A 22,179-nucleotide genomic window follows, 5' to 3' on the forward strand; every position below is an offset into this window, starting at 1 on the left:
CTAAAATTTTTAGAGCGCAATTGGTATATGAAAAGGTAATTTTAAGCGCAATTGGTAAACTTCTATCTATATTTGTAGACACTAGACAGTAGTATGTACTGTGTAGGCATTGATTTTATAATATTATAGTCTATAATAGTGTAATCTATATAGTATTATTCCTATAAACCATGATGTGTAGGTACTAGCACAAAATAAATGCAATTTTATTTATTTATTTAATTTCATTTATTTTGCGGTACCTATAATACTAGACCGTCTAGACCCATACCAAAGAACGCCGTCAGAACGATAGAACAAATAACAAATACATAACTGTACTATTTTTATTTATTATTAGCTAACCCGGCAAACGTTGTTTTGCCAAAAACAAAATACTCTTGAAAAAAAAACTGCAAAAAAGTTTTGATACCTTGGGCGGGTTCACCACTTTTTTAAATGACACATTAACTCATTCGGCCACCACTACTGTTGAAATTATGGGAGCGCAATAAGGTTGTTAAGCCCATGTAGTAAACCCACGTTAAAATCGTTTTCTCCATGTTTATCCATTTTTTTGGTGTTGGCCGGGGGCCCCATTTTAACAATTAATTATGTCATATGGACAATTTTATAATATTTTATGTAAAACTAAATGTTATAGAATGTGCTAGAAGAAGTATACTAAGTAAAAATACACTATTTTTTTTTCCTGGTACACACCCTATAAATGTTGACTTAGGGACTCCTAGTCACTAATTTCTCTTTATAAATTATAAATATTTCATATTAAAATATATCAATATAAAGCGAACATCAAGATAATAATTTTGATACCAAGTTCGATCAGTTACGATCATTTTGTAACTGTAAAACGTTAAGTTAAAGTTTACTAAAATGTGCATTTAAATAAGTTGCCATTCGGTGGTGCATAACGGTATTCGACACGGCTCGTTTTCTGTTACATTATGAACATAGCGAGTCGGCGCTCCAGTAGTTGTTATCACGATTAAAGATATATCTTTAATCATGGTGATAATTATATAATTTTAAATTTACCATCATTTATCAATATTAATTATCATTTATTATTATTATTACAATAAATTATTTCCATAATTATATTATTACTTATTAGTTAAATATTTTAAATAAAATTAAATCTTTTGCACTAATAGCATAGAATAGATTTAATAAGTAGTAATTTAATTGTAAGTTATTAGTTGATTTTTTTTATAACACAATATGGATTCAATCATTTCTGAGATGGAAAAATTATTACTATCTGGTAGAGAGGACTGTAATATCCAAGACATTATAGGTAACTAGATATCTTTAAAATTTTTCAATAATTTTACAAACTATTTTAGTAATATGAATTACTAAATAGCTTATTTTATTGAGCATAATAAAATAAGATCTATTTAATTGGATCATATTGGTATACGTCCTTTTGATTCTATAAAACATTCATATTTTTATACAATTAAATGTATACCTACCTCTTCAATAAAATTGAAATAACATAAAAAATTACAAATAAAAATATATTTGATAAAAAAGAAAAGAAATTATTAATTTTAAATTAAACTTGAGTATCTTCTAATGTTATTTTCATATTAACCTGAAATTAAAACTCATATATGTATGTGATTTATAATACACATTTTATTCTCCATATTCAACAGATTGCTTTATATCTTTAAAAAATGTTTTAAAGTAGACCTGGAAATTTTAAGTGACGCAGCTTCTCTTTTTGTAAATTTTTCTCACTTATTAAAATATATAAGTAAATCTTTTATTTCTTTTATTGATAGATTTTTCTGTTTTATCTACATTTAAGAAGAATGTTTGAACACAAATTAAAACTAACTGAATGACATATCGTACATAAATTATTTAACGATGCAACAATATATTGATTAGTTCTAAAATAAATTGTTTAATAACTTAAATCAATTTGAAAAGCCGTACAATCAATAAAAAAACATTAATAAAAGTGATTTAATTATCTGGTGCTTAATGGTTCTAATAAAAAAACAATTTAACTTTATAACTTTACTACTCAAATTCTCGGATTTACTGTTTATACTCATTAATAAATGCTAAAACTCATAATTTTATTTGAGCTTTTACTAAGCACTTTATGTATATTAGGATATACAAATTTGATTTTTTTGACTGCGATTGTTTTTGCAATTACATATTATAAATTTTACATGTTAAATAAAATGTACATACTCTTATAACTAAAATCCTTATTTTTCATTATTGAATTTAAAACCTCATAAGACCTTTTGATATAAGTCATATTTAAATCAAATTAATCAAAATAATATCAATAAATTAAAAAATTACATAAGTTAATCACAATTTAATACAAACATTAAGTGCACAACACATTGCACAAAGCCTAAATAAAATCATAATTTTAAGCAAGTACAAGCAGGAAATCCTAGCAATAATTAGTAAAACCTAGCTTTACTTAATAATTGGGCTTTAATGGTAACACACACACACACACACACACACACACATATATATAAGTAGTAATATTTATAAGTTACTACCTATTTAATTTTTATTAGATTTCTAAGTTTAATAAAAAATTAATTATCAAGAATTAATAAAAAGCCTAAAAACTCTAATTTAACAAGGTATGTTTAGTAGATACTAATATTAACTAATAAAAAATAGGTTAATTTAGAGTTCTGAATTTTTCAGTAAATTAAACATTATATCACTTTATGTTTATTTATTTTATATTTTTAATGATTTCAGGAGAATCTGCAGGTAAAAATATTGATGATTTGTTGATTGAAGCTGATAAAATAATTGGTGAAACACTTCCATTCTTCCAAACATATTCAAATACAAAAGTTAAATCATCAAAAGACCCTAAAAGTATACAAAATAATACTAGGATTATACCAGCACAGCCTAAAATTGAAAGGAATGTCACAAAAAAAGTTAATTTTAATTTAAAAAATAATTCTCAAAGTATTTCAACTCCAGAGAAACATTCAAATACAACAGAAAATTATGGTTTGTATTAAGAATATATTAAGAAATACGGTATAAAAGATATAATTAACCATGTTGAGAAATATAATGGTGTTTGGCCTTATCATTATCTATTTATTTTTTTTATTTTTTTTGATCCTAATTAATTTTTTTTGAAAATCATAACTGTTCTAAAGTATCACTATCCATAACTATTTTAAATACATTTTTATTAAATTCAATATGTTTATTTTTTGAATTATTTAGAATATTAACTAGCTAATTTATTTTAATATATTTTAAATGTAGAATTATTAATTTCTATTAACACATTTGCTTTTGTTAGCTGATACCTAAATTTGAGCTATTTAATAGCTGTCAGGGACGTACAAAGTGGGGTATTTTGGGTGTTCAAACACCCCCCCCCCGAAATACTTGGGTTTTTGCACGGTTATTTACTTATTCCAGTGTTTCCCAACTTCTTTTACTTGCGTAACCTTTGCAGGAGCTTGAACGTTTTGTGGAACCCCCATATAATTATTGAGCAATTTATATTAGAATCATAATTCAAATCAAAAATATTATTAATTTATTTATATTTTCCCAAATTTCTTATGGAACCCTTGGCACCAGCTGACGGAACCTTAGGTTCCGTGGAACACCAGTTGGGAAACACTGAGTCTTATTCAATTGTAATATTAATTTTTTTATATCAATATTTGTATTTAAAAATAGTATTTTAAGTAATTTTCAAAAAAAATTTTTGTATATTTATTAAAAAAAAGTTCTACTTTTCAATAACTGATTTTCAAAAACACCCCCTAAAACTTTTTTCTGTGTACGTCCTTGATAGTTGTACATTGTTTTACAAATTAATGGTATACTGTATAGGTTGATTTTGACATCCTTTTCCTAATTTTAAGTACCTTTTTATTGTATATTTTTATTAAAATAATTTATTGCCAATTCAACATTTGTAAACTATCAATAAATTTAATATAGTCAATGTGACTAATAAAGTAATAATATAGTTATCATATAGATGTATAAGTATTAAAATTCAGGTAGAGGATTTGATTAATAGAGGAATAGAAATGTAATATGAACAAATATTACAAGACAACTATCAACTTATGTCTTATTTAGGCCTTAGAGTTTAGAATATTTGTATAATTTATTGAAATAAATAAAGTTTAACTAATAGATTTTAATTATGTTTATAGGAAAATTAACTATAAATAAGTATATTAAAGAAGAAGAAAGAAAAAATCATAATATTCGTTCTCCATCTTTAAAAAAATGTACAACTGAGTTAAAAGTAAGCTAATAATTTTATACATTATTATTATTTTCTGAACTTATTTCATTAGCTAGTGTTGAGACTGCTGCAAATGCTTCTTTTCCAGTAGATAAAATCTCAGATGGTGGTAAAATGAATCCATATTTTCCTGTATCTTTCAATTCTACAGTGTATGAGTATTTAATTTTTGCAACTCCTTTAGCCCAATCATCAGATGCTCCTAAAAAATTTAAAAGTGCATGGTATTGTATTTATTAAGACAAATTATAAGTGCATACTATGCCTGATATATATCAGTTAATAAGAAATTTATGTTACTAAAATGGTAGAAATATTATTTAATTCTTATAAAATCTTTACCATTTTTGTTACCATTTTTGTGCAAATTTCTTACTAGTAAGGCTTAAATAGAATATTTTTCAATTTTTCATATGGTTGGTGAAAATTTGAATGTGTTTTTCTATGTTTTTACTATACCATACATAAAATTAAGTAGTTATATATATGGTATACTTGGTATTTACAGAAGTATAATTATTTCACTAGTATCAACATTTAGTGGATGATTTAAGTATTAATCAATAAGTATTAACAAGGTAAATACATTTCTAAAATAAAAATGGGTGTCATGACTCATGAGTGCCCCTCTTAGCTGTAAATTATGGATGTAAAATAATATCTGTTTTGGATGTACTGGTAGCATATGTATATATATATACGCTTTGTATATTACTCTTATATTACTAGTACCCTTTATCCAAAAAGAACCACGGCTTGGGCGACACTGGTGTTATCCTAAGACGCCAATATATAAATAATATTTATTAAATTTTATGTACCGGCTGCTGGGTATAAAAGTGTTGCACTATTTCCGACAGTGTACTCATTCGATGTAGCCTTTTTAATAGCAGCGGCCATAGCCTGGCCTACACGGTGTACTTCTTTGTGATCAGATGGTACCCGTTTGGCATAGCCCCATGGATATAAGATATATTGTCCATAACTATGGAACGTCAGAAATCCCTAAAAAAATATATATATATTTAGTTTATTAATTATAAGTTATAATTTATTATTTAAAAATCAAAAATATTTTACATACTTTAAATTTATTTTGATTTTTCATTATATACTTAACCACTGCTTGGGTTTCACGTTCAGAACTAGCTTTTACTCCTTTGTATATTTCTGCACATGAATATTTGCTAGAACCACTCTCACCCCAGTGATAATCCCAGTTACGATTCAGATCTGCTCCTATACATGAATTTGCCGATTGCTTGTTTCGGTTTTTTCGCCATAGGCGTTCCTTTTCATGAGAATATTTGTAACTAAATAAAAATGGTATATTTATTTTTTGTTAAATTGTATAATTATATTATTAATACTGACCCATCAGGATTTAAAATTGGTATTATGTGAAATTCAATATTATTCATATGAGATTCCAATGAGTCTCTGTTATATACCAATTCATTTATTAAATATAATACAGAAGAGACTGCAATCCATTCTCGAGCATGTATCCCTCCATCGATCCATATAGCTTTTATATCAGTTGCATTTTTGTCTGGCTTAATTCGTATCACTCTTAATGAGACATTTTCATATGATTTACCAATAGTTTCAATTTCTACTATATCTGGATATTCTTGAGATAAGTAATCAATATATTTATATATATCATGTATCTTATGATAACGTTCAAATGTTAAATTATGTCCTAAAATCATTAAAATAGTAATTAATAAAACTAAAATCAACACGAGTAATACTGTAATCATTTTTAATTTAACTTATTTCTTTGTATTTTTATAAAACACAAATTAATATTATAAATGTATGCAATTTAAGATTTATTCAGCATAGTTATTATTTATAAATAAATTTCAACCTTGTCTTCCGGATAATTCTGATTCATTCTCATTTATTGGAGGATTTTCTACATCAATTGCCCTTTGTATGTCATCAATAAAAACATCAAATAATAATGATCCATTATTCAGTGTGTTTTTTACAATTTCTGAGTTTTCTTTTTTTACCATTATATCTACTGATGTAGAATTGGTAAACCATTTTTCAATCACTAAAAAATGTATTTAAATTAATTTAATTATATTCATTAATGAAAAATTATATTTACTTACATCCTTGATTTTCTAGTTCCTTGATTTTTTTCCTTTGCTTAGAGTTAACTGTTTCAACTCTAAATACTTGGTCTCCATTATAAGTTATTTTTTCATCGACATCTCGCTGTTGACCATTATTTTCTAAACATATTGTAAATGTTATTAAAGCTAAAAGTGTAACCACACAATAAAGCACTCTGGAAGAACCATCCATTTCGAACAACTAAATGAGGATAAACTAAATTAATTCTTGACCACAGGGAACTCTTTAATGTGTACAGAAACCGGTACTGTACTATGATCCCAATCCAAGCCACACCTATTTGATATTTTATTAATACCACTGGTTATTGACCAAAATTTCTACCTTTGACATAAACATGAATAGAATATTTTATGTCTTTTTGTTATAAACTGTTCATTGCCATTGTATGTTTATAACTAAAATAATATAAAATTATGTTTATAATATCTACAATAGATCTTTTCATACTAACAACTATTAATGACAATTGCATATCCTATCTTAATTTAATCATTAAACAATCAATATAATAGCTTGTATTGATTTAAAGAAAAAAAGAATTGTAAACGAAATAATTTCTAATCTTTAATAATTGTAAAGAGAAAATTTTATAATGAACTAAAAAGTAATTAATATTTTTTGAAAAATGTTAACATTTTAGGGTAATAGTAATGTATAATTATATTTAAATAATTTTTGTATTTTACATGTTATTAGTATTTAAATTTATTTTATACTAAGAATTAATCGTTTTTAAATATAACATTGAAGTAGTAATTTTTTTTATATAATCAAATTATATGTAAAATAACATGTATTTTACAAATTATTTATATATTGGAATAACAAAAGGTTAAAAATATAATATGTTGACAGTTGACTGTGTCAATAACCCCTACAACCAGTTAATAAACCACATTCCAAGAAACCAGATGTCCACTGTACATACTAATGTTTGTAATTTATCGATTTGGAATATGTTGTATATAAACTGATGTTTAATAATATATTCATTTATTTTATTATGTAGGTCATTATTAGTCAAGGTGAAGTATAATTTGTAATATTTCGAGGTGAATGTTAACTACTGTCTACTGGATGTATAACTAAGTGTACTACTAAGTGTATTCGAAATTTAAACATGGTTATAAATAGAATTCATATAGCTCAGATACTTATAATTTTTATCATTACGAATGTATTGATTTTATAATGATGTATTATGTGTGTAAAAATTCATTAATTTTCAACTTCAATAGAAAAGTAATCCTAGTTCTAGATTTAGTTGGTTTTTTTAGGAAGTTAAAATTAAAAATTCCAAAACCTAAAATAAAAAAGGTAAAAAAATTTGAATTTTTATACAAAACTAGTTGTTAACAAAATTGATTTTCTTTTATGGTGTAATTCGAAAACAAATAACTGTAGATACTTGAAATTTTCACTAAATTTTTATATTAATATTTCCTATACATAGTATAATTTTCAAATATTTTAAGCAATTTATAAACTTGGCATTTTTTGATTTTTGGAACTCGCGTCGTATGCTATCTACATGAAAAATGTATCTACCAAAATTGTGTGTTGGCGTTGTATGTTATCTACAATTTTCCACCCCGCAATTTGTAGATTGTTGGTGTCGTCTGGGCATTTAGACATTATTACATTAAAGAACTCTTTTTCATGTCTTCAAAAAAGATTCTTTGATGCATTGAGTGAACTCTTCCATCAACTGCCGTTCCAATAAGTTAGTAGCACCACTGTTTTTATGCCATATTTTACTTTGACACGTCTCCTCGTAGACTCTATAGATTGGGTATTGGCCCCTGTTTTTGGATCAATGAGCTGGTGGTTTACAGTTTTATGCACATAGCCGTGGTCACTTAAATTGCTGTAAGCCCTCCATTCGTCCGAGTGAAATGTTGATCCAACTTCTACTTCACGTTGATATCAACCGAAAGGTAGATAATATATAACGCGATCAAAGTTCAGGTAGACAGCATACAACGCGAGTTCCTGATTTTTTTTAAATATTGTTAGAAAAATATTTAATCAGTCAATAAGCTTGAATATGTTATACAAGGTTCCTCATAAGTTGTTATTATAGTTAATTAAAAATATATTAAAAAATGTAGGTCTCTCTACTGTTCATTAGGTTGTCGAATAGAACTCGTTATTAAGTATCACTATAATGGATTTTGTTAAATTTGAATTCAATTATATTCCATTGTATATAATGAAAAGCAATGCTGTGCGAAAACTACGGTAACCATAATTACAAAACAATTATTTTAATAATAATATTGGATTTGGGTAAAAATATTCATCATATTTTGTTTGTTTTTCCAGATTTTAAAAACAGTAGGTACTTTACGGAACTTTTAATTTTGACCTCTTTAAAGTTCCTATTTGCTATACAAAACCATCCTTAAAATTGAAAATGATTTTTTTTAATTATTAATCATGTGCACAGGCAAAATAAACAAAGGCACATCTTTATAAAATCAATATATTCATCACTCCGCACAGAATCTCAAATCTACTTGCTCTATATAAATATAATAAAATATACTTATACATACCTAATTAAAGTTTTGATTTGAATAAAAATAACAACAAATGTGTCTTATTGTTAAGTTAACTGAACAGTGAAACTGGTTACCTATTTTTAAATATTATAATTGTCTTAAAGTGAACCTAAAATTAAGAAATGAAAATAAAAACTTTAATTAGATATGTATAAGTATTGTCAGGCTGAAATAAATATTTTATTACTGAAATGTGAAACAATTAATTTTTCTTGAATTGTTATGAATTGACATACAAAATACCGGTTATCAACAATTTAAAAAAAAAATTTTAATCTTAACTGAAAGCTTTACTAATAATTAGATATTTATAAATTGCCATAAAAAAAAATCAGTATTCCAATCGAAATTGATTAAATCACGCAATTTATGTTTTGTTAGATAACATATCTATTGTTTTCAGAAATTCAAAAATATTGTCTTTAACTTGATACATTTTTATTCAATTTTAGTATTATTTATTTTTGAACTGTTTTGTTAATGGCTATCTTGAAAATTTAAAAAATTGAATCTTTTGCCATTCAATCAGAATTTCCATATATAATACTGTAAAAAAATACTGCATTTAAATATACTGAGTTTTTAAGGCGATATTAAGGGTGAAATGGGACTTTTAAGAAACACTGTATATAAATAATTTTCATAATTATGTATTAATAATACAAATAATGCAATGATTTTGACAAGTATTATATGAACCTATCGTTCTTCTTCTAGTAGTACAACCTAATAAAGTAAAATCTAAGTATTTTCTAGATATTATATAATTTTTTAAAAGTTTTTTGGCCTCTAAAATGTATTATATTATAAAACATTATTATTTTATGTGTACTTTTATTAAACTCATTATTTATTATTTATATGTCTTAGATTCTTGATCCTGAAATAAACTTTATAAAATCTCATTTTAAAGTGAGTTCATCTTTATTGGAAAATCACAATCGGCTACAAAGTATGTGTAACAGACATGATAAATTTGCTAATAATAATAAAACACAGGACCAAATTAATAAATTAAAATTGGAAGAAGAATTAAAATATTATAAAGTAAATGAAACATTGCATTATAATATAATATTTATTTATTTTTATACTTTATCAACTTTTTCCAGTTGAAAAATAATGAGCTTGAAAAAAATCTTTTATTTAAAGAACAAGAAATTCACAATTTGGAAAATCGATATCAGCAATTAAGTCAGTATTGTGAATCATATTTGAAAAAAAATGTAAGTACATAGGTAAATCATTAATGATATTTTATAATTAATAATTAATTAAATGTTATGCTCAAAACTAAATTACCTGAAAAGTAATATTACACTATACACAGTTTTTTCCAACATGTAACAATCTTTAAATTTGTTTAGAATAGAACAAATAGGTGAATAGGTCATATTTAAATGACTTTTTTTAAATATCTATTTGTTTTGCTATGTGTCATACATACTGATTAATAATTATATTTTTTCTTATGATTTTAAGAAATTTTATTTAGGTATAATGTTTTTATATTAAACTATTTTCTCGTTTTTTATTTTAGATTAATATATAAGAATAAAATATCATATTCATACATAGTTTATAAAATTTGTATGTGCTGTTAATATATTTGTAACTTCTGCATCAACAGAAAAATAGATAATATACTTATATAATTGAACATTACTTAACGCATAGTTTATATTTTATACTAAATTATAATTGAAACCTATATTTAAGAAAAAAAACAGCCATTACTATTATTTATATTTTTTTTTATTTTCTGCATTAGATTGAAGAGACATTAAAGAGTTACGATTTTCAATTAAATGAACTAATTGAACGTAATATGACTAGAGAATCACAGTTACATATTATAATTGGTAATCTCCTTGAAGAAATTGGACAATCGCATTATCAATACAGAATAAAACTATCAGAAAAAAATAAACAAATACGAAATTATCTCGATCAAATAGAAACAATACTTGATAATGTTTACAAATTTAAAAATAATAATATAAAAATATAGCATTTGTAAATTATCAACACCACATTGACATTACAATCATTTAAAAAGAAATTTTACATTTTGTATGAACCGATAAGTTGTGAACACATTCATAGATGGAGTATGATCAAGTAAGAAATTGTACTTTTAAACTTAATGTCCTTTTATTGCATTTATTATTACAATACCTAAGCTTGTTTATTCATTGATTATAATTTATAATATATTTAATACCTATACATCAGCTGGTAGATATGTAAATATATTTAGTCAAATTTTCTTATTTTACTAGAGAAATTAGTATTTAGTTTTAGCTAAATAATAAATTAAGTGTTTTATACAATATAATACCAATAAAATATAGTTGATAATAGGTTCAAACAAATAAATTAAAACACAAATATAGATGTTCTGGAAGAAAAATGTAATCATATATTCATTATTTCATTAACATTTTGATAATTTTGTTATAATACTTATACTAAGTGTTCACTAACATATTCTTTTAAGAAATAATTTTAATTACTTAATGTTTTTACTGTGCATCCCAAAATAGTAAAGTCCAAGAACACCAATTGCTGACTGGACAAAATTTGAGAATGGCCTAAAAAATATTTAAGTTTAATTATGACATAATATTATATGCTAATATTAATGGAAATTACCATGATGACGCCTCGTCCTTGTCTTTAATAGCAACCATACCATTCTATAAACATATATATATATATATTTTAATTTATTTATTACATGAATATGAATATTTATGACTTTATAAGTATCTACCTGTCTGGTTTGCGCTCTCCTGCTTCTTTTATCTATATTATCTCGAATTCCTTGCACATCGTATTGCCTATCTCTTACTTCGCGTCTAAAAATTCTTTCATCAGGACGATGTTCCAAAATTCTTCTACCATTCCGTTGTAAAGCTCGTGGGTGTAGATTACCTCTTATGTCAATATCCCTCTCTCTTGCGTTCCGAATTCGTTCGCGACGAATATTAGGCAATGATTCTGATCTTGTCAATCTGCCCTTTCTAATATCGTCAATTCTAACCCAAACTCGCTGCTCTTGTTCTTTCCCGTCCACACTTATTCTATGTCTCTCGGATCGTATGTTCAAATTTTTAGTCCTGTACGTGTCTCTAATGTAATAGTTGTCTATAGGACTAAATTTGCATTGATCTGTCTCATTTGAAGTCGTCACCAATTCCTTGTTTGATATTTTTCGATAAACATTACTGTAAATAAATAACACGATTATTTATTAATACAAATTTTCTTAGTTGATTTTAATTATTTTATTTACGATATTTATATTTTTTGCAAACTATGAATGTAATATTACAATTTGACAATCCTCATTTATTGCAGAAATATTTAAATATCGTAAAAATCCATTATACAAATACTGTTCACAGATATTGTTCTTTATTTAATGTTTATTAATAGGTCAATCTACTTTAATATTAAAACTAACAGATGATTGGTTCTGCTGAGTGAGAATTTACTGTTTCGCGTGGTTAATAGAGAAAACAAATAGCTTGATCGTGGACTAAATTTGTATGAATTGGTATGAATCGTTGAGATTTGAAATTTTATCATTTCGTATATTATTATTTCTAATTACAGTATACCCTATATTAGATTATCAAAATATCTAGATTATTTTTAAGCTATTTGCACTACGAACCTATGTCCTATTTACATTGCACACCATTTTACTGTATATCGGTATTAGCTGACAAGTTATATTATGTAAGTACCTATTTTTTTCCGTTTTTCGCAAAAACTCGCTGAATAATAAAATATTTAATATTATAAAAATTTTAATAATTTAAATATAGTAGAAAATAAACTATCCGGCAGTTACTAACGTTTTAACCACTCCGTACAAAAATTAACCGGACTATCGGGTCATGCAGCATAAGTATGTATATGTAATGTGTATAAATTATATTTATCGAATTGTCTGGGCTATACCAGTTTATTTATACTTGTATAAGTTGTATATTACTTGTAGACACCACCTGTCTTCTTCGCTAATTATTTATATCATTGAATTGAACTTTAACGCACCCACTTCCTTCTGTGAACTACCCAACGACACGGTACATTGGAAACTTAATATATGCGGAAATATCGGCTTACAGCAAAAGTGATGGTTCCTAGCTAGTTCTTCTTAAAATATTTATTCAAAAATTTACTAGATTTATTTCTAGTTATAAGTTTTGATAGACAATAAATATTTGTAAAAGTTCAAACAACGTTATTTAGTTAAAATAAAATATGAATACTTACATACAATATGTATCGTATCGTTTTTACGTAGGCAGTAAGAAAGGTATATAAGTACACCGTATAAGTATATTAGTTTCTAGTGTCTATATCATTTTGAAGAAAACTATTATATTTAGATTCTGAGCGGAGATATGAATGTATGCATATGCAACTGTTTTATTACAATGATGTATTTTTTTTTTGTAATCACCTTTTTGGATAGTAAAATAATGTTGGGGATGATTTTTGATAACAAATTGGATCTAATTAGTACTTTGGGTCGTCCAAAGTACAAAATTCACAGTACTTTCTAAATAATTTTAATAATTGGGAAAAACAAATAAAAAAGTTGAGCGTAAATCTACAACAACTTTTATAAGTTAGAAAATGTAGTTAAAAATGTATTAAATTACTAGATTTGATTCTTTTAATTTTAATTGATCCTTTAATTTATAATTCATAATAATAGGCCCATTCAGTATTATGTCCAAGACCTCAAAAATTCTAAATCAGGCATCATTGATGACATTATCAAAATATGTAGATTAATTTAAAGATATTACCTATTTATAATTTTATATCATGTAAAGTGGTATTAACTCAGGTTTCATAAGTTAATAACAATAATAGCTATATAATATATACATATTATTATAATAAATACTAATAATATAATGAAAAAAATTATTAAACCTATACCGTAATACCAATAATAAAATAAATTACTTTATTAGCAATATTAATGAAAATTTTATAAAACATACTTAGTAATATAGGCTAACAAAACCATCTCCGTTAAGAATTTGTTTTTCGAATCAATAATTTATCATTAAATTGAAATTTAATACTTCCATTATAGTAACCCACTCAACACAAAGATAGGTACTGTAAAACAGAGCTATATCCACTTGCCCACTTTTTAATCTTATAATGTTTAGTTGAGTAAAATTCCTGTTCTGGTTGTTACCTTATTTTATTCCCATCGTATTAATATTAATTTCATATGATAGATAGGTTGTAGGTAATTTAAATTCTTAAGTTAATACTGCATATAAATTTGAAATGATTTTATTTTTATAGGATAAACCGATGGATTTCGATTTCAGTGATTGGATAGTAAATATGATCAAGCTTAAATAATAATATAACTGATCAAAAGTTACTTACAAATTATTTTCCGAAATCGTGCAGACGTTTGCATTCGAGTGTGAGCCAAGAAGAGCCAAGAAGAAAACAACGCCAACTACGATTGATAGAATCCTAAAATTATACCAATTGACAGTGTTAATTTAAAGACATTTATTCAAATTATAATTATGTAATCGTATATGTGTATACAAATAGTAATAATTTGTTCGTATAATTATGATATGAGCTTAACGAGGTACGATTGTACAAGAAATGTGAAAAAAATACGAATGTGTAAAATATATTTTTTGCTCCAAATTCTTCAACTTACGTATTATTCATTTTGTGTAACGACGACAATGTTCTAAGTCACAATATACTCTTGGGGACCTCTACAAGTGCTTTTTATACCAGAATAATAGGTGTAAATTTTCCGGTTGCTTTCATATTATGATGGTTGTTTTCCAACCCAATGGTCTGTATTTTATTCATGATGTATAATGATACCTATTTATTTTCAAATCCTTATCTGAAAGAAACACAAACCGCTTACACGCTCGAAATCAATTTAACCCTACACTTTATCGTAGATAGTGTATATTTTTCGAATCATTGCGTTTAGAGATAGCTATACGCTACACGTGGCTATATATTAGGACTTGGTGTAATGTATAAATGCATTACACTATATTACACTGCTGCACTAATTCATATTATTATATGGATAGGGGTATTAAAAACGCTTGAATGAACATTAGTTCTGATGACATTTTTGAACATTTATGTCACAAAGTTTGATACAAAACATATTTTATAATCTTCTAGACTTATAGCTGTATTTTATGTATTATGTGTAGCCAGTAGCCACTGCAGAATATTGCGATATTCAACCAGTCAACCTATGGCTACACATAATACATAAAATACAGCTATAAGTCTAGAAGATGACTAGAAGTTAAAGGTATATTTTGTAATATACCTAGTCAATATAGAATATAGATATATATTACATGTATAGCCATATAGGTAACAACTCGTCCATCTTCATAATAACTTGATATTTATTATTTCCCACCTATTTCTAAGTAATTTTGATCAAATATTGTTATTTTTTAAGGACACGTCATCGAATTTTTTTAAGGTTAATATTGAAATATTGTATTAATAGGTGTGTAACATGACTTAGTAGCAATGCTGTGAAGTATTTGAGTAAAAGTATTCAAATACTTTTTTAAGTATTGAATAACTTTTTAAATACTTTCAGCATAAAGTATTTTCAATACCTTTTTTCTGTATTAAATATACTTATTTGTATTGAATACTTTTGGTTTTTTTTTCATCCATTTTATTTTTATTCGAAATATTTGGTTGGAAAAATATTATTGTCTGTAATAGTTGCTACAATAATTGAATAATAGTTTTATTTAGTATTCTGTTTAATGTGTTAGCCGAAGAAATAACTATGACATTGCTTTAAACAAAAAAATAGATCAATATTTGTTATCAGTATTTGAAAGGTATTCCAAATACTTTTTTACAGTATTTGAGCGGTACCTGTTTTAAATACTTGAAAATAAATATATTTTTGTATTTACTCAAATACTTTTTAAAAGTATTCTTTACAGCACTGCTTAGTAACTACTATATACTATATACCAGTTAATAGGTTAATGGTATATATAGTACTATTATTATACTATTCAAAGTTAATGAATACCAGTATATGTTAATATTTTTTTTAACATTTTAAGTTTTAAAATATAATTTTAATTTTTATAAAAATTGAAGCATAATAATAATATTTATTAATTCTCCAACAAGACATATATACAAATTACAAGTATAATATTATAGACGTGTATTTTAAATTTTGTTTTCTGGCAATGAACGATTAAAACTGCAATTAAAAATATTTATATGTACGTATATCTAAATAAAAAACCATAATTTATTTATGCGTGTATCTCAAGTCTTAACTGCAGCATGCTGTATTGCAATACCTAGTAAATGTTAATACTAAATTTTCTACAATAACAAGATTTATATCCTATTTTTTTACAATATTTTTAATCATAGAGAGTATAGAGTACGCCAAAGAAGTCTAACAACAAATACTTAACTATCATACGGGCACGTTTATCTTGGACAAAAGTTATCCAAATCGTTTTTTATCCAAAAATAATTCGTTCAAACGGTATGATTTAATTAGAAGATATTTCATAATACATAAGAATTGTATTTTTCTCGAAAAATATTACATTTTTTTTTTAAATAAATAAATATATATTTAGTGTTGCAAAAAGGTAAGACTAATGGTAGGGAATTTATTATTTTTATGCTGGCACTTGCAGACAACACCAGTTTTAAATTTTCTATTGCAATTGCTGAATTGCCCCAGAAATTTTAGATGAAAAGGTAATATTATGAGGGTGTAAAAATGTTTTAATCCAGCGATTCTAAATCTTTTTAGGATTATGACCCAAATTGTCCTTTGAAAATCTATCGCGATCATATGCGCGAATAGTGTTAGACATTTGGAGGAGCTGAACGCTGAAGCTCAGGTCTATATACTGGATACTCATGATATTTTACGTCATAACAAAACCTCTAAAAAAAAAATGTTTGAGTGGAGGTCTATAGCAATAGATGAAGCTAAGCCCCACCGCCCCTCTTAATTGCGCTTATGATCATGACCCACGTGGATTTACTTTTATAGGATCAATAAGTATTTCTAAAAAATCAAAGTTTGTTTATTTACTTATTAGTTATTACTTTATACTATAAATATAGATTTTTCTTATACCTATTGATCTTCCTAAAAATGCATATTAAGACCAACTTAATTTCTGTCAGAAAAAAAAGAAAAGATTTTTGTATTTCACACAAAAATAATTAACAATATTTAATCTAATTTTTGTAATGAAAACGTAGAATAAGAATAAATTTCAATTAGTTTCCTCATTAACAAAATACTTAACTACTACTGGACATATTAATATATTATAGGTCATCATAAAGCTAGAAATTTATCAGCCCCTAAAAGACGACTCAAACTACTCAAATAAAAATGACGAAGACATGTTCTTAAATTTAAAAAAAAACATATCAGTTTAATATTCTAATGGTATAAATGAACGATTTTCCTACGAGTCTCTCGTTTCCTTAAAATCCATATTCTTATTTACACATTTGTTGTAAGTACATAATACTCTATGATCGCAAATACTGAAATGCACAATAAATAGTATGCACTATGCATAATCTATTTGGTATTTACTTTGATAAGAAAATATTTTTAATTTTCTTTCAATGCTAATTTAAGAGTATGATTAGTAATTAATAATTCAGTGGCGTTGCCAGGGGGAGGGCTGAGGGGGCTGCAGCCCCCCACCCCCAAAATATCAAGAAAATTTAAAAATTATTTTAATTACCTACTTATTAAAGGTCTTTGGAAATTGCTACAACATTTTTAAATTGTACTTTACAAAAATTGATCAACCCTCATCGAAAAAAAATCCTGGCTACGCCACTGATTAATATGAATGTCAGATAAAAATGTTACTAGAATACTTTATTAAATTTTAGTGAAGGAATATAAATAGAATATGAAAAAAATAACACATTAATATTTGGTAGGTAGGTATATAGTTCACAAAAATCTATAATATTTACATAGGTAGTGATGATGAAAATAAGTAGGTTTATAATAAATTAAAAATTATTATCATGCACCTATAGACAATTTATAAGTTAAAAAAAAATGTAAATTTTTAACAGAACAAATGCAATGGCAAGAAAAAAAACAACACATTAAAATAATAAAAATTTCAACATAAAACATTTATGTTATAAAATCTATTATTAATTGGTATGGTATCTATTGATAATAAAAATTAGGTCCTTATTAACAAAAAATATTGAGTACACATCACTCATGTCTATAAATTAAGTATGAAAATATTGAAAATAAACTTAATTTTTGGAACAAATTAAATTAGAAATGCCACAAAAGTAAATTACATAGTTTTTTTTTATCACTAAGGAACTATACATTATAGTTGTATAAATATACAGACTGAAAATAAAATATGATCATTTTTTAGTTATTAATTGAAAAATGTACATATACGTATATTATTAAACATCATGCTCGTATTTTTCATTTATCTATAAACTACTAGCACAAAATTTCAAAATTTTAAATAAAAATCATTAAGTGAAACAAAAGACACCAATTCAATACATATACGCATTTTTTATCAATCATGGTTTGATCAATTAAATCTGATTCACAAGATGTGTAAAATTATTTTTGATATCAAACATTACAGTAATATTAACATGGTATGTACTATCAATAAACAATTAAATTGTAGCTATACTCTTACTTGTGAATAAATTCAAAACACAACATGAAAATAAATTACATAGAAATTATTTATCCATTATTTTTTAGTTAACAATGATACTAAATAATCATATTATTATAAGAGAATATTACTGCTAATAGTTATATTGAGTAGATATTTTAGTTTATTTAAAGTTACATTCAAATAGAAAATGATCTATTCATTGGTAAGAAAAAATAAAATACATTACCTCCAGTATGTAATAAATCTTATCGTAATCTCAATTTTGTTTTTCATTTTTTTTTTAATATTTGATTATTAATAAAAATAAAAAGCAATGTAATTTTAAAATTTGAACACAATTGTTTTTTTTTTATAAAATAAATGAATAAATATTTCATATCATTATATCAAAAATTAAGATTTTCAAAATTTGGTAGTATATACAATATTATAATTTGTATATTTTAGTGATATACATAAAATATATTATATAGAACACTTCAGAAAATACACAATAATTAGTATAATATAATTTCAATAGACATTTTGTCTTGGAATGATTATAAACATATTACAATATAAAAAAGAAATACAAGTTATTCTAAAATAGTAAAATCATTACATTATTTTTCTAGAAGTTTATATAATTACAAAAAAATTATCTGCCTAATATGATCCTTATCAATGCTATTTATTTAAAATCTGATTATAATCAAGAACAAAAGTTTATTCTCTATATTAAAATACACAATTAAATACAATTTATAATACACGTTAAAATAAAATAAATAAATAATAAAACATTTAAATAAACTATGGTTTTGTACGGTTTAAGTTTTCACTATATACATAATATAAACGGACTTAAATTAATATATTGGAACATAGTTACTCTAGTTACTTGGATACATACTGGATTTATACATTATTTATGAAATACACATTTGTTGAACAATATTATTATTTTTTTTTTTTGTATGAATAAAAGAGTATGTAAAATCAATAATAAATACTAAGAAAACAATTATAAATATTTTATGGTCACAATGGAAATCAAGAGTTTTAAACCTGGTAAATTACTATCTTCATTTAACAGAAAAAATTGTTTATTTATAACGAACAGATTCTTTATCATCCAATTTTATTTTATAAAAATTGTAGTAATGGAAAATAATGATATGATAATTTAATTTTTAATAAAATTACTAAAACAATAGTTCAAGAAGCCATCATTAAATATATACTTTATTGAGTTTATGTATTTAAAAAATAATGCTCTTAGTTTTCAAAATAAAAATTCACAAACACTTTTAAATAATAATGGTTTTAGGACTTTTGGAGAATTATGTTATAATAATAACTGTTAATTATAATGGTAAAAACTTACTAACTATTGATGTATTTTAACATGAGCATCATAGTTATATTTACGCATAAATATTTTTCCACATATGTCACAGCTATATGATGCTTTTTTAACGTAATTATGAACCAACATGTGTAGGTCTAGGTTACTTTTGCTCAAAAATGACTTGTTACACATTGAACAGGTGAATGGTTTATCACCTGTATAAGATACACTCATCTCATGTGTTCTTTTGTGTACAACAAGATATGAATTTAATTTAAAAGTTCGCCCACAAACATCACATGAATGTAATGTCCCATTTTCATGTCCTGATACATGTTCCTTCAGTTTTGACTTATTTGAAAATTTTTTTGTGCAAATTTGACATGTATATGAAATACGACGTCCAGCGTTTTGTTTTTTGTGTGCTGCTATGTGGCTGACAATTTGAGTTCTAAGTTTATACACTTTGCCACAAAGTGAACATTCAAAACGATTATCTGTACCACAGTGTATGGCTATATGTTTTTCTAGTCGAGTAGCTTGTTCAAATGTTTTATTACAGATGGCACAACGATGTATTTTATGTTCAGTGTGCATTCGCATATGTTGTTTTAATTGTAAAGGTGTTTTCACCTTGTAAAGGCAAAGCTGACAAACTATCCATTCAGATTGACCATTCGACTGTGGAGCATCATTATCACAATTAGGAAAACTAGAATTTTTGCACTGGTTGTTAGGTGTTTCAGAGCAAGAAGAAGAACTAGAACTGGTACATGAACTACTTGATTCGCCATCAGAATCGGATGATGATGAAGAAGAAGAACCAGAGTTGTTTAAATCATCAGCAGGAGGACTTTCAGCAGTCACATCGCCCATCATAACACTGAAAACAATTTAATACACCATATAAAAACTAAAATTTAAATATTTTTATCTAACTAATTTTATTTCAAAGATAATTTATATCACATAATAAATCTGTATATATAATTTATTTTAGTAATGTTAGAATTTAAAAGAAGAATAGATGGAATACCGCCGTTAGATGGTCTTTCCACTCAAGCCACACTACTGTCAATTTCAATTCAAATCCTTCTCTGATTATTGCACTAAGAATGTACAGATTGTTAAATTTCAAAAATGAAATTAAAAATAAGAATAAGAATTAATTAAAAGCAATCCTCCGAAATTTAAGATATACCTGCATCTTAAACTGCAGTAGGCACTAATAAGATTCTCATGTTATAATTTCTACTTAATATGTGTTACCTAACACAATAGTTACTCCAAAAATTGTTTAACAGGTATATTATATATACATTTTTACTTGGCTGTTATTGTTGAATTATAAAATTATTTTTATATAGGTATCTATTTATAAATATAATTTTCCAAGTATTATAAGAAATTAATTTAAACAAATATTTGGTATCAACTAATATGATAACTCACAATATCAACTATTATTTACTATTGTTTAAGATGAACAATGAATAATATTCTACAAATCTAATAAAAATGGAGTATTTTTAAGTTTATAAACATTTACAAAAATATTTTATACATAATAATAAAAATATTAAGTACCCACTAGATATTTCAGAAAAAGTGCAGTAGAACGATAAAGATATTATTTTAGTTTCACAGCTTAATAATAAATTATAATTTTGTAAACATTTACCCAACATTATGGATAGGTAGCTTTTAACTAGATAGATACAAGGTTACCTATGGTAAATTGTAAGAAACTATTAAAATACACATTTGATTAAATTGACTTACCTATATAAACTCAGTGTATTGGTAACTGATCTAATATAATACGTGTAAAACTTATTTAATCACTTAAAAATTAAAAATGTATATGTATTAAATTACAGTATTGGTTTAGTAAACAATGCATTAATTGCGTTTGGAATATATTAAATAAAATATACAATTATTATTATTATTTATTATAAGTATAAGTTGAATAAAATAAAAATATGTAATATTGTTGTTGATATGGGCGAGCCGTCAAAGTTGGGAACGTATATCCCTATCCATTTCGATTGTTTA

The 22,179-nt window shown here is 25.0% G+C and overlaps 4 protein-coding genes across 4 annotated transcripts; 1 reads left to right on the forward strand and 3 right to left on the reverse strand.

Annotated features, from left to right (window-relative positions):
• Window positions 1-1,025: 1,025 nt before the first annotated feature.
• On the forward strand, window positions 1,026-14,744 carry LOC132931237 (interaptin-like). The gene is made up of 7 exons (XM_060997350.1): window positions 1,026-1,300; window positions 2,761-3,024; window positions 4,206-4,300; window positions 9,892-10,068; window positions 10,134-10,247; window positions 10,793-11,142; window positions 14,371-14,744. Exons 1-6 carry the CDS (start codon window positions 1,225-1,227, stop codon window positions 11,030-11,032), a joined length of 966 nt encoding a protein of 321 aa, XP_060853333.1. The 5' UTR covers window positions 1,026-1,224; the 3' UTR covers window positions 11,033-11,142; window positions 14,371-14,744.
• On the reverse strand, window positions 4,132-6,730 carry LOC132931227 (carboxypeptidase B-like). Its single transcript, XM_060997349.1, has 6 exons — window positions 6,430-6,730; window positions 6,177-6,368; window positions 5,675-6,005; window positions 5,385-5,613; window positions 5,122-5,305; window positions 4,132-4,502 (listed from the first exon to the last, which is right to left on the reverse strand). Exons 1-6 carry the CDS (start codon window positions 6,623-6,625, stop codon window positions 4,315-4,317), a joined length of 1,320 nt encoding a protein of 439 aa, XP_060853332.1. The 5' UTR covers window positions 6,626-6,730; the 3' UTR covers window positions 4,132-4,314.
• Window positions 11,415-14,852, reverse strand: LOC132931251 (uncharacterized). Its single transcript, XM_060997353.1, has 5 exons — window positions 14,750-14,852; window positions 14,458-14,550; window positions 11,798-12,251; window positions 11,677-11,720; window positions 11,415-11,615 (listed from the first exon to the last, which is right to left on the reverse strand). Exons 1-5 carry the CDS (start codon window positions 14,758-14,760, stop codon window positions 11,534-11,536), a joined length of 684 nt encoding a protein of 227 aa, XP_060853336.1. The 5' UTR covers window positions 14,761-14,852; the 3' UTR covers window positions 11,415-11,533.
• Window positions 14,853-18,044: 3,192 nt separating this feature from the next.
• On the reverse strand, window positions 18,045-22,110 carry LOC132923336 (zinc finger protein 616-like). The gene is made up of 2 exons (XM_060987265.1): window positions 21,904-22,110; window positions 18,045-21,004 (listed from the first exon to the last, which is right to left on the reverse strand). The coding sequence occupies exon 2, from the start codon at window positions 20,998-21,000 to the stop codon at window positions 20,161-20,163; it is 840 nt and encodes a 279-aa protein (XP_060843248.1). The 5' UTR covers window positions 21,001-21,004; window positions 21,904-22,110; the 3' UTR covers window positions 18,045-20,160.
• Between the last annotated feature and the right edge of the window lie 69 nt (window positions 22,111-22,179).

This window comes from Rhopalosiphum padi, chromosome 1 (genome assembly GCF_020882245.1).
Source record: "Rhopalosiphum padi isolate XX-2018 chromosome 1, ASM2088224v1, whole genome shotgun sequence".
Taxonomy (NCBI): domain Eukaryota; kingdom Metazoa; phylum Arthropoda; class Insecta; order Hemiptera; family Aphididae; genus Rhopalosiphum; species Rhopalosiphum padi.